The sequence below is a fragment of the Procambarus clarkii genome, chromosome 5 (genome assembly GCF_040958095.1).
Source record: "Procambarus clarkii isolate CNS0578487 chromosome 5, FALCON_Pclarkii_2.0, whole genome shotgun sequence".
Lineage (NCBI taxonomy): Eukaryota > Metazoa > Arthropoda > Malacostraca > Decapoda > Cambaridae > Procambarus > Procambarus clarkii.
The window spans coordinates 25,228,768-25,242,933 of record NC_091154.1 but is presented as its reverse complement, the minus strand read 5'-3'; the positions used below and the strand labels follow the sequence as shown (position 1 = coordinate 25,242,933).

Below are 14,166 nucleotides of genomic sequence, written 5' to 3'. Positions count from 1 at the left end.
TCCATCCATCCCTCTCTCCATCCATCCCTCCCTCCCTCCTTCCATCCCTCCCTCCCTCCCATCCTTCCCTCCCTCCCATCCTTCTATCCCTCCATCTATCTCCATCCCTCTCTCCATCCATCCTTCCCTCCCTCCCTCCCTCCGATCCTTCCATCCCTCCATCTATCTCCATCTTCTCCCTCCCTGCCTCTGCCTCCCTCCCTCCCTCCCAAGCTCTGCCTGCCTGCCTCTCCCTCCCTCCCTCCCTCCCTCCCTCCCAAGCTCTGCCTGCCTGCCTCTCCCTCCCTCCCTGTCTACCTCCCAACCTCTTCCTGCCTGCCTGCCTGCCTGCCTGCCTGCCTCCCCCTCCCCGCCTGCCTGCCCGCCTCTCCCTCCCCACCTGCCTGCCCGCCTCTCCCTCCCCGCCTGCCTGTCCGCCTCTCCCTCCCCGCCTGCCTGCCTGCCTCTCCGTCCCGCCTGCCTGCCCGCCTCTCCCTCCCCGCCTGCCTGCCCGCCTATCCCTCCCCGCCTGCCTGCCCATCCACCCACCACTGTCACAATGAGTGCATTTGGAGCCGATATGGTGCACGGATGTTTCTTGATTGTGCAGATATGTCCATCAAAGTCACGGAATGAACACTCCAGCCTCTTGACAAATCAAAACAATGTGCTGTGAATCTGTGACATCACAGGGTAGAAGGCACTAGAGTAGTGGTCCAAGTGGCAGTCTGTACAAAATATATCTTACCTGAATGTTACTTGAAAAAAAAAAGACACTTAACTTCGGAAATACCGGAGCTCCGGAAATAACGACCAGGGTACAGCCCCATATAGGCTGTTAAATCGAGTGGATACTGAATTCTATTGTGAACACATTGATACCAAAATGAAAGACCTAGAACGACAATTGAGGTGACCAAAGTGAAAAAGAGTGTACACATTTTATTGATCTTGAGCACTCCGAGTAACTCGCTTTCAATTTCTGTTTGCTGCAGGAGATAAGCGGGTGTTTTGGAGTTTATATGCATTTAGTCTTGAAGAGAATTCTGTTGCGAACACATTGATACCAAATTTAATATCTTAGGACGAGAATTGAGGTGACAAAGTTGAAAAGAGGGTACACTTTTCAGAATTACCGCGCTCTCCTGGGCGCTCCCGCGGAATGCCCAAACCCACCTGAGGTAGTGCGTTGCTCGTGCGCCCAGAGCGGGAAGTGTTAGGAACTCCGATTTGGGGGTGTTGGTCATCTACAACCATGGTTCTGTCCTCACCCCATCTTCCTTCCCAGTTAGTGTAGTTTGTCTTCCCCCCCCCCCCTCCGTTTCCAGCTGCGAAACGTCTGGGGGTTTCAGAGCTGGAAGCTGGGGTAGGGTTTAGCTCGGGATGAGGCTCGGGTAGCTCCAGGGATTGCCCGTCCGATACGGGTGCGGAGGCGGTTGAGCCTCTCCTTCCCTCCGAGGCTTCCGAGTTCTCCCAGTCAGCTCCCTCCTTTGAAGACTTTTCCCAGGGCTTCGCCTTTTCTTTGCAGGCGGTGGGTGTGGATGAGGGCTCTGCCCTGGGACCCCTTGTCGGTGGGATCTGGGGCTGAGGGGGGGAGTCTGAATGGAGCTCTTGGGCTCAATTTGATACTGCTTGGACACATGTGTCCTCTGCACAGGGTTTGCTTATGCAGGGTAAGGGGTTTTTCGTGTCTCCCTTTTCTTTGAGTTAGGCAGGGCTCCCCATGTGGTTCGTTTCTGGGTGCCTTTGGATTCCTCAGATTCGTCTTTTCAGATGTTTCTGTCCTCTCGTAGTTTCCCCGCAGAGGTTCAGGAGGCATTGGGTGCTCACCTCCTGCTTGACCTGGTTTACACCTCGTTTATGGATTCAGCCTCTCTAGAGTTTGGTTCTTTTTCCCTGTATTGGGTGCGTTACGATATCCTGGAATCTTCCTGGCTGGCAGACTGTCCGTTCTTTTCGCTTGGAGCTTGGCGTGGCTTTTGTTGTACCTGCACGCTTGAGTGACGGAAGGTGTCTTCTGTGTTGCAGGGGTTTGTGGGGGTCTCTTTGGAGTTCCTCAATGAGTGCCTCTTTGCCATGATATGAGTCTAGTGCAGTAACATGCTCAGGTACCCATTCTTTCAGCTGGCTTGTTGACTGATGAATTTCGGACTTGGGCACACTTGGCCCCTATTGTGTGCTTCCTTTTCCTTCTGGAGCTTTCGTTGGATTGAGTTTTGGAAGATGTGGAGTCGCTTAGCAGGGTGCCTGCCGTCGGGGTTTTGATGTCGGCTGCTTTGGCATTGCCTACCTTACTGAAGCTGTATGCTCCGATCCTCCGGGAGGCAGTTTTTGTGTTTTTCACCTCTCGTCTTGCGTGTCGACAGTCTGTGCTGTGTCTTTGGATTTGCCTTAGACCCCTGGCTTTTTTTTCAGCTTCGCCATTCTGTCCTTTGTTGTTCCCAGAGGACAGTGTTGTTTAGTTTTTCTCGGCTGCTTCTACAGGTTGTCGTCCTTTTTCTGATTTGTTGTGTGTCCGAGAGAATTGGTCTTGGCCCTCTCGGAAGGGTTGAGCTAGGGCTTGGACTGCCTTGGGTCAGGGTAGGCCTGTGGTGTCAGCTTCTGGATTGGTGGAGGGGGCCCTGGTGCCATCCATTTCATCTAGTTGGTGCAGTGCTCACTTTGTGCAGGGCACAATGACTCATGAACATTTTACATTTAAAGTTTATAATTTTTCGATCGAGCAAGGAAGCACTCAGAAATGTAGGCAAATCAAAACAGACTGCTGCATTGTTGAAAAAAAAGAGAGCAACAACTTCAAAATATCAAAAGATCCCCTGCACAAAGAAAACAAACTAAAACTTTGTTCTAAATCGTGCTAGTTAGCTAAACCTCCTCTTCTCATTGGGGGGAGGGGAAGCCAGCCCAGTCGAGCCAAGCCACCTCCACCCCAGTTCTGACTGATGAGGTGTGCCAAGTGGTCGCTGTCACTGGCTCCGTGTTCCCGTTTTCTTTGGTGTTTTCACACTTTCGGCGGTGTTTGTATATGGAGGCATGCGTGAGCCAGGAGTTTAGTGTACTGGGGCACAGGGTCACCTTCCCTGTGCACTCTCTATATACTGCCCTTGCACAGTCAGGGGTCCTTTCCCTAGGGCATTCGGGAAACACTCATCAGGGGAGCTTCCTTGCTTGAAGTGGTCCTCACCCTTGTGGTAAGCTGTGTGTCTTGGGCTTTCCATCTTGCCTTGGGTTAGGGAGTGTTTTTGGCTAGTGGGGCACACTGCAGCTGGCACTGCCTGCTCTTCAGCTAATGACGGTGCAACGATGTTTCTCCCAGGCTGCTTGGTTACCGTTGTTGGGTCTAGGAAGAGAAGGGAACTATCAGGGGGAAAGCGCCAAGCCATTACGACTATATAGCACTTAGAAGGGGTCAGGATAAGGATTTGGGATGGAACGGGGAAAGGAATGGTGCCCAACCACTTGGACGGTCGGGGATTGAACGCCAACCTGCATGAGGCGAGACTGTCGCTCTACCGTCCACCCCAAGTGGTTGGGTGGTTGGGTCTAGAAGGATTTGAATGTTCACTTTTAGTTCGCTAGTGCTTTGTTTGTTTGCTTCCTGCCGAGGAGTTCTGCCTTTTCCCTTATTAGGCATACCTATGGTGTGTGAGGCAAAACTTCCATACTGCCTCCTGGGGTTTCTTGGAGGCTTCTTGTGGTCTGGTTGCCTGCACTGGCAAGGTTTACCGGCATAGCTGGCCTCAGTGCATGGGCTTCCTGCAGGGTACATACTCTCCAGGGGCCTGGAAAACCCCTGTGATCTCGGTTGTACACGGGGTGGCTCTTCCAAGCCTGCTCTCGCCTTTTGCGAAATCAAAGGTTGTCTGTCGCCTGTGCCTCGGGGACGTTTTTAACTTGTGCCTCCGCCATGCTGTTTGTTGGGTCAGTGACACCTACGACCCTGAGTCATATGGAACTTGTTCCCCTCATGTACTCCACATCCCCCATTCATTGAAGTATATTTTGCCTCAGGCACAGGTTGCATTGCATAAGCATTCTTCTGTGTTGTAACATGCTGGGTTGTAACTACCTAAGTGTAATTACCTAAGTGTAGTTACAGGATGAGAGCTACGCTCGTGGTGTCCCGTCTTCCCAGCACTCTGTCATATACAGCTTTGAAACTACTGACTGTTTTGGCCTCCACCACCACCTCACTTACTTGTTCCAACCGTCTAGCACTCTGTTTGCGACAGTGAATTTTCTTATATTCTTCGGCATCTTTGTTTAGTTAGTTTAAATCTATGACCTCTTGTTCTTGAAGTTCCAGGTCTCGGGAAATCTTCCCTATCAATTTTGTCAATTCCTGTTACTATTTTGTAAGTAGTGATCATATCCCCTCTTTTTCTTCTGTCTTCTAGTTTTGGCATATTTAATGCCTCTAACCTCTCCTTGTAGCTCTTGCCCTTCAGTTCTGGGAGCCACTTAGTAGCATGTCTTTGCACTTTTTCCAGTTTGTTGATGTGCTTCTTAAGATATGGGCACCACACAACCACTGCATATTCTAGCTTTGGCCTAACAAAAGTCATAAACAATTTCTTTAGTATTTTCCCATCCATGTATTTAAAAGCAGTTTTGAAGTTAGAAAGCGTAGCATAGGCTCCTCGCACAACGTTCTTTATGTGGCCCTCAGGTGATAGTTTTCTATCTAGAACCACCCCTAGATCTCTTTCTTTATCAGAATTCTTTAAAGATTTCTCACATATTTTATAGGTTGTGTGGGGTCTATGTTCTTCTATTCCACATTCCATAACATGGCATTTATTCACATTAAATTCCATTTGCCAAGTGGTGCTCCATATATTTATTTTGTCAAGGTCTTCTTGAAGAGCATGATAATCATCTAAGTTTCTTATCCTTCCTATTATCTGAGCATCATCAACAAACATTTTCATATGATTCTGTATACCAACTGGTAGATCATTTATGTAGACAATGAACATCACCCGTGCAAGAACTGAACCCTGTGGTACTCCAGTTGCGACGTTTCTCCAGTCCGATACATTGCCTCTGATTACTGCCCTCATTTTTCTATCGGTCAGAAAATTTTTCATCCATGCTAGAAGTTTACCTGTCACTCCTCCAATATTTTCCAGTTTCCAGAACAACCTCTTATGTGAAACTCTGTCGGAAGCCTTTTTTAGGTCCAAATAGATGCAGTCAACCCAACCATCTCTTTCCTGTAAAATCTCTGTGGCTCGATCATAGAAACTGAGTAAATTTGATACACAGGATCTTCCAGATCGAAAACCATACTGTCTGTTTGATATTATATTATTTCTCTCCAGGTGTTCTACCCATTTAGTTTTTATTATTTTTTCCAATATTTTGACTATTATACTTGTCAATGATACAGGTCTATAATTGAGGGGTCTTCCCTACTGCCAATTTTTTAGATTGGAACTATGTTAGCCTTTTTCCACATACCTGCTATAATTCCTGTATACAGAGATGTCTGAAAAATCAGCTGAAGTGGAATGCTGAGCTCAGGTGCGCATTCTCTCAGAACCCATGGCAAAACTCCATCTGGGCCAACTGCTGTGTTCTTACTTAGCTCCAGGAGCATTTGTTTCACCTTGTCTCTAGACACCTGTGTGTGCTCTATGCTGTTCTCTGAAATTCTTATTGTGTCTGGTTCTCTGAAGATCTCATTTTGTACAAACACACTTTGGAACTTTTCATTTAATGTTTCACACATTTCCTTTTCATTTTCTGTGTATCTGTCCCCCATTTTCAACCTCTGAATATTATCCTTTACCTGCAGCTTACTTTTAATGAATTTATAGAAAAGGCCTGGATCTGATTTACATTTGTCTGCTATACTGTTCTCAAAGTTCCTCTTGCAGTTTCTGTTGAACCAACCCTGTTTTCTAGGTCTGCATGTCTGTTTTGGTATGAATGTTTGTGTTCCTTCATTGTATATTTTGCAAAATTTGGCATACATCTCATTTACTTCCTTGCCTTGCAACAAGTATGTCCAATTATACCCATGAAAAAAAATGTCTAAGTTCCCCATAGCGTCCTCTCTTGAAATCGAGTTTAACAATTGTTTTACTGTCCCAATTCTCTACTAGATTATATCATATATCGTATTTAACCCTTCAATTGCACATCGCATCATATGATGCTTTGACCGACTTGCAGTAAATTGCACATCGCATCATGTGTTGCTTTGGAGTACTACGCAAGATTTAAACGGCCCGCGGATACACGGGGCTCACCACACCTTCATCAGGGCTCTTGTAAACAGACGCCATTTAAAAAAAAAAATCGTGGGCCAAACTCCAGGGTGTTAGGGGCCTCAGTATTGAGTGAGCTACCAAGCCTGACGCACGCAGCATCAGCTCACAGCACTGCTGTTCAGCTTGTGACCACAGCATCGCCAAAAAATGCTATAATATACTTGTTCATGCTATTATGTAGTGATGATATTATTACAGAAGACCCCTGACTGTGATAAAACTGACCAGGGTTCTGATAATAGCAGGATTGTGGTGATATTTAGCGCTGTGCGCCATGGAGGGAGGAGTAATGCTGTGGGAGGGAGGGTGGTGGCGATGTCTTTTGACTGTGTGTGGCCACCTTTTATTGACTGCACTCACCATACCAGCTTAATGGTTTGCTATGGTGAACACAAATGTAGATACTTATATATAACGTGTGTATAGAGGGTATAAACAGCAAGAGTAGGAGGTTGAGAGCCGCCATTTTGGTGAGGGCGGTGGCGTCGTCTGCACGACGCCACCGTGCAGACGACAGTGTTGTTTACTGGTTACCACGATGGTCTTTGGGCACCATACCAGTTTACTTGTACAAGTATGGTGAATAAAACGGGTAGATATTTATATATAATGTGTGTATACTGTATAACGTAATAACACCACAGACAGTATTGTTGGAGGAGAAATATTAGTGCATCTGGCCTTGAGGGCGGCAGCCATCAGCTGACTGTGTGAGTAGCTACGTCTTTGTGCCTTTACTCACCATACAAGCTTAGATGTACAGTTATGGTGAACAAAACATGTAAATACTTATATATAAGTCTATATATAAAAGCAAAAACAGTATGGTGGGTGGAGAATGGTGGCAAGTCAGGTGAGGTGAGGGAGGGAGGGAGTGGCAGCCAGTGGCGGGCTGCCACTGCCACTGCCACTCAGCATACCAACTTAGTGGTTCGTTATGGTGAACACGAATGTAGATACTTATATATAGCATCTGTATATAGTGAATAAAAGCAAAAACAGTATTGTGGGAGGAGAATGTAGGTGAGTCAGGTGACTTGAGGGAGGGCGTGAGTGGCTGGCTGGTACATGGCGGTCACTCCTCGTTACTTTTTGACTCATAATAGCAACTTAGTGGTTCGTTATGGTGAACAAAGCATGCAGATACTTATATATAACCTGTGTATATGGTATAATAACCGACAAAGTATTTGTTCACTGATTGATGAACATAATTGAATCAACAATATGCACACCATATTTTTGAGTACAGCGATGATTCACACATTTTATTATATAAATATATCAAACTACACACTATTGAATAATATTACAGCAAAAAAACTATGAAAAATCAATCGGAGACATTTAAATAATTAGGTAATTATCTCTTTGTGGCAACTCCGGCCTGACAGCTGGCAGATCAACAGACCGCCTGGGACTGCACGCTGAGTCAGCGCCTATTTTCTGGGGGGAGCCCCTGTCGGCTCCTCGGAGCTATCCAGGCTGAATGGATATGTATAACTTTCTGGCATCAGTCAAAGTGCTAGGAGTTCTTGCCTACCGGGGACCACGAGCCAGAACCTGGCCCCCTGAGAGAGGCACGAGGAGCAATAGGCCTATAGAAACCCCCCTTGTGATTGGGAGCATTCTATGTCTGCCATCGACCGGGACAGGCACCCAGAAAGGTAGGTGCCCCAAAACAAACCCCTATTCTGGTGAAGTTATTGCTAACTGAAAGCCGAACTAGTGGACAAAACTCCCCCAAACAAAATTATTCAAACTAGCATGACGTCATCACGTCGCCGCGCCACCGTCTGTACAACCCCCCCTTCCCCGAGAGGGGGAAGGGGGAGCCCCAGACCCTCCACGCCGGCGATCCAACTGGCAGTTCTTGGCTGATGGTGTTACTGGCTGACCAAGTCAAGCAGGGCAGTCAGTCAGTCAGTCAAGCAGGGACAGTCAGTCAGTCACGGCAGCCGTCAGTCAGTGCAGTCTACCTCCAAGACCACCATCATGGTTAGGAAGGTAGCCGAGAATCTGAACCATATTATTACTGTACGGATTGTCTACATGCGCCTGAAGGGGTGGAGAATATATCTGGAAGGGTATGGTGTGAGGATGGGGAGGGGGAATAGGATGTAGCCGGTTTGGGGTAGCTGAGGGAATGTGGACGTGACCACAGCCAGTCTGTGATAGTCCGCTTCCCCCCCCCCAAGCCCGCCCACCCACCCGAGCCCACCCCAGCCCAACCCAGCCCAACCCACAAGCCAGACCTGGTACAACATGGTCATCCAAAAAGAGGGGCTAGGTATCAACTGGTTCAGACGAGACAGGTCCAGAATGTACCAGAGATCCACACAGTCTCGTTTCAGAACTGGAAACAAGCTGGAAACCCACTTAAGAGACGAGGTCGTTTCGGCCATGCCCAAACGAAGCCATTTCAAGATGACCCAACAGTGGGATGAGGAAGTGGCCTGCCCCTTACCCCCCCCCCCCTCTCAAAACCTGACCCCCCTGATTGGGGGAAGATCTGCCCAACGCCATCAAAGGCCAAAACAAACAACTTGAAAAGCCTTTGAATCGCAGAACCAAGAGCCAGCCCCATCGCCTCTTCAATGGGGCAAGCTGCGAAAGGGCATGAACCCCGAGACGCCAATAGTCACACCAAGCAAACACCTAACACCAATGCAGAAACTGGCACCAAAGGCTTACCCCGACCAAACAAGGCCTGAGACCTGGCACGACCCAACTCCGAGGTCATGGAACACCCCCCGACCCCAAAGCACCAATAAGCTCGATATAGGATGTCAACTGGTCGAAGCCGCCATCGGAAACTGGGCAACAGTATCCTCAGGGAACAACAGAGGAGAGAACGGCAAAGAAGACTGCAGAGTCAGAGGCCAAGCCGAATCTAAAGACAGAGCACGAACAGCCTGTTGACACGCGAGACGAGAGGTGAAAAACATAGAAACCGCCTCCCGGAGGATCAGCGCAAACAACTTCAACAAGGCAAATGACGTCACAGCAGTCGAAAACAGAACCTCAGCCGAAGGCCCCTCACTCAACGCTCCCACATCCTCTGAAAGCCAATCCGACGACAGCTCCAGAAGACTAAAGAAGCACAAGACAGAGGTTCAAATGACTGCACGTCCAAAGATCATCAATGGCCAAAGCAGCCGAATGAGTTGGGACCTGAGCATGCAACTGCACCAGGCCCGCATCACGAGAAAGCACAGGGGCAAAGAGGCATCCATTGAGGAACTCAAGCCTGCGGGTACGACAAAAGCCACACCAAGCTCCTAGAAAAAGAAAGGGCAGTCTGTCAGCCAGGAAGACTTCGGATCCTCATAATGCACCCAATAAGGGGGAAGAAGAACCAAAATCAAATGAAGCCAAAAACCATCACAAAGGCGTAAAGTGGGTCTTGCAGGAGGTACACACCAAGGGCTCCTGACCCTTCCCAGGGAAAATCCGAGAGGAAGGACGAATCCGAGAACCCAATGGCACCCGGAAATGAACCGGGGGGGGGGGGGGCACACCTCCAATTCGTAACGGAAAGGAGGGTACGAAAATCCTCTCCCCTGCTGCATTAACCCCTACCCAGAAGGCACAGGAGCCCAAGCAGGATCAAAAGGCGCCCAAGCACTCCAAGTTAACTCGCCCCAGGAACCCCCGACACAGGCCCTGGGGCAGAGCCCTCATCCACTCCAACAACCACCCTTGAAAAAAAAGGCGGAGTTCAGGGGGGGAAAGCATCTAGAAAGGAAGTCTGCTAGGTCAAGCCAGAAGCCTCGGTGGGAAAATCGGGTTCAACCACCTCCACGCCCATATCAGAAGGAACAGACACCGAAGCCACCCAAGCCTCATCCTGAGCTAAACCCCGCCCCAACTCTGAAACCCTTAGGCGTTTGGGAACCAGAAGCAGGGGTAGGAGGAGCAGGGTGAACTACACCAACCTGGGAAGGAAGCAGGGGTGCGGATAAAACTAAGGGTGAAGCAACAAACGCCCCCAAATCCTGGTCCCTTAAACTCAAGTGGGGGCAGCTCCAGGGTCTCCAACTGATCAACCAACCTGGCCCATTGCAATAAGAAGAATCAAGCATGCAACGCAGCCACCGCCTGATCCCTGAGATCAACATATAAGGAATAAGTAAATTGAAGAACAAGTGGGGAACAAGAGACTAGGTCGTAGGTGTCCCCAATCCAACAGGCAGCATGACAGAGGCAGTACAGATGATCGTCACTCAGGCAGTGGTGACAAACGACCTTCAACTTTGCACAGGGCGAGAATAGACTCAGAAGAATTATCCATGGTACCACCAAGCCTACAGGGGTTTTCCAGGGTCCACAGGGTGAATAAGCCCTATGGGAAGCCCAGGTACTCGGGCCAGCTAAACTGGTTGAACCTTGTCAGGTAGCAGGCAAACTGACCACCAGTAGCAGCTGTGAAACCTCCGGAGCAACAGAGGAGTACCACCAACTCAACCTAGGCTAGCCTAATAAGAAGTTAGGCAGCCCTCCTCCGTTCACAAAAGGCAAAAACGGCAGAAAATAAAGAAACCCAACGTACCCCAAGGGTGAAGACAACGTGAAGCGAAGAAGTCCTCAAACGGAAAGTGGTTCTCGAATACCCCTGAACCTCAACAGAGAAATGAGTAAGATGGAGTACGTGAGGGAAACAAGACCCACGTGACTCAGGGTCGAAGGTGTCACTGCCCCAACAGGCAACATGGTGGAGGCAGAATGTATGAACATCACCAGGTGAATTAAAACCCTCAAATTCCCACAAAGCAAGAGAAGGCTTGGAAGAAGTATCCATAGTACAACCAAGCCCATAGGAAATTTCCAGTACCTGCAGGGTGAATGAGACCTACAGGAAGCCCAGGCACTGGGAATACTGTGCTGGTAACCCCTGAAGCTGATGGGGGGCAACAATGGGCCTCAACCACACACACCTAAGGCAAGCCAAATAAGACGAAAACCAGAACCTCCAAGCATAAAAAAAGAGCAAAGTGTAAAGAAAAACAAAAATACAAAGAGCCCAAGCCCCAAAGACCAAACTACAGAGAACGAGCAATTAGGGAGAAACATCTACGCACCTGTGTTAATGTGTTAATTGGTCACGCAAACCCCAGTGCGCCCCACCAGTCAAAAACATTCCCAACCAGATTGAAGACAGTCAGTCACAGACAACTGACTGACCTTTAAGGGCGAGGACCAACCCAAGCGAGGAGGTCCCCCCAAAGGGAACGTATCCCAAACACATCTGGCAAGACAAACCTGACTGCGGAAGGGTAGTACTAAATGAGCACACGGGAAGATAACCCTGAACTCATGCAGCTCCATGTATACTTGTGCAGCTCATAGAAAATCATATAAAACAGTCTCAAAGGCAAAACACGACTTTGAAAAATGGAAGACCGGAACCAGAGCAATTAGGAAAGCCAGCAAGCACCATCAGAATAGAACTGATGGTGGTGGGGACCGGCTGACCTGATCTGCCTTCTTCCCTCCCCTCCCTCCCTCCAAATGAGTGGGGAGGTGGGGGCAGACTAGCCTGTGCAAGTTTCACTAACTTTTGGTGGTTTGTTTTCATTATTTTGGGAGTTCTTTGGTGATTTTTGAGGCTGAGGTCTCAATTTAACCATGTAGTAGTCTGTTTTGTTTTGCCTAACTTTCTGGGTGCCATCCCAGATGGTGGCAGCAGTTATGATTAACTTTAAATGTAAAGTGTTCATAAGCCATCATTCTCTGCACTGAGGGGTGGGGGGTGGGGGGGGCAGGTTCTGGTCCCCTCAGGTCCTCGGTAGGCCAATAGAACTCCATGACTGATGGCACCTTGTACTATGGCGCTGCTCAGTGTATGATAGCTTCAGGAAGCCTCTGGCGCTTCCCCTAGTCACCCCTCTTGTCACACTGGTAAAACAACTAGCACCTACATACATCAAATTTAGCATACTGCTAGTAATTTCAGTATGTATGTATGTAAGTACAAATGTGTCTAATGCTAAGTTTATACTTTTAACATGTGTTCCTATATCACACCTACATTAATATCAGGCCAGTCACTCATTCAGCCATTAACTTATGCATGTACATCACTTCCTACTTAGAAAACTTCTACTGGTATTATAGAAATTTTGTTATACTCTGTGCTTTTTCCAAGGCATAAGATCCAAATAATATTTGTAAAAACTCAATGTGCTTCTGTAGATATTGTTCAAGCTCGTTTAGATAGGACAACATACAAGCTCTTGTGCTTGTATGTCCCCATAACTAGGGACGTACATGCTTGCAGTTAATACTGTATAGGAAATCTTGTTCACTGATAATTAAGACTTATTTCAAATTTGGGATGGATTTTGTATGTAAATAAAACTGTTATCTTTCAGAGTTTGGGTTAGTAATAAGGTGGCCAAAAGCTTTCCTCTGTCAGCCTCCCGCACCTACACTGCAGCTTTTGCTTTAAGACAGCGGATGCTCAACTTCATTCAGAATATTGAGTATTATATGATGTTTGAAGTAATTGAGCGCAACTGGCAGACGTTCATTAATAAAATGCAAAAGGTTAGTACATTACCTAAGTATTTCTTGAGGAGCTCCATGGTGGCTCCCTGTAGCTATCTTACTATCTAGGTGGATTTGGTTGCTGTGGGGCTCGGTGATTAGGTTCCATTTGGACTGTTCTCCTGTGGTTTATTGTCTGAACTGAGGGGGGGGGTCTTTGCGATCCGTGGCTCTTTGGGGCCGGTCGCTTTGGATAGCTCTTCTGAGATCTCAGGGTTTAGCTCTGCGTCGTTCACATCCAGGGGATGTCCAATGTCTTGGCGAATGGCCTATCTTGCTTTATTCCTCTTTCCACGAAGTGGACGGTCGACACCGCCTTCCTCCTTTGACCCTGTCGGAAGTTCAGGCACTTGGAGGTGGATCTCTTCATGTTGGCTTGGTCCCGGCACCTCCCTATATACGTGGCACCATTTCCCAACTGCGAGGTGTTCGTGGTGGACCTTTCCAGTAGGACTGGTTGAGGTGGGGGTTCCTGTACCTTCATCCCCTGGTCCAGCTATTTCTATAGGTTCTGGCATGGCTCGAATCCTTTCGGGGAAGATTGGTTCTCCTGGCCCAATGGTGTCCGGCCCCGCCTTGGTTTGAGACGCTGCTTGCACGGTGTTCAGATCTCGGGAGTTTATCTGCAGCTCCGCTTCTTTTTAGCAGGTCGGGCCAGACAGGTACCTCGCTGGTTCGACTTACTCTTCCACTCTTCGTGTCTGTTTTTTTAGGTGAGTGTATCTCCATTTGTATGGTGATCAGGTGGCTTCATTGATAGTGTCCCACCTGAGGTCTTCCTCTCAGTGACAGTATGAAGTCTCCTGGCAGTCTGTCTGCCTTCGTAGGATTTTGTCAGTGTCTGTTTCTATTTTGTCCTTTCTTTCTTGACTCTTTCAGGACAGGCATGTTATGCCGAATATTGTCGCATCTTATCGTGCAGCGCTGGCGGAGCCGCTCCAGCATGTGTTCGGGTGGATGTCACTTCCACTCCGTTCCACAAGCTCTCTTGTGCACTTTTTCACCTCCATCCTGCTCATGCGTTGCCCTAGCCTTCTTGGTCCTTAGACCGGGTGCTCGTTTCTCTCTTTTCCTCGGTTTGTTGATTGTGAAGGGGCTAATCCTCTGCCCATTCGGCCTGGGATTGTTTCCTCAAGGCCTTGTTCTTGTTGGCTTTTGCCTCTGGGGGAAGGTAAAGCCTCACCAGTTGGAGGTTTGTATTGGTTCGCCTACCTTTCTAGGTGCCTTCCTCAGTTGATGGCAGACATGACACACACTAAATGTTGAGTGCTCATATGGCCATTGTTCCCTGTTCCTCTCTGAAGGGGGGGCCAGATTCTGGATTCTGGCCCCTGTTAGGCATAGAACTCCAGGGACTGAT

At 48.3% G+C, this 14,166-nt stretch overlaps 1 protein-coding gene across 9 annotated transcripts in view; it reads left to right on the top strand.

Annotated features, from left to right (window-relative positions):
- LOC123762597 (gamma-tubulin complex component 2) overlaps positions 1–14,166 on the top strand; it is a 195,518-nt gene that overhangs the window by 100,454 nt on the left and 80,898 nt on the right. For all 9 annotated transcript variants that reach the window (XM_069299919.1, XM_045749240.2, XM_045749203.2 and 6 more), the window contains exon 14: positions 12,632–12,806. In XM_069299919.1, coding sequence (XP_069156020.1) covers positions 12,632–12,806 — 175 coding nt within the window. The remainder of the gene's footprint in view (positions 1–12,631; positions 12,807–14,166) is intronic.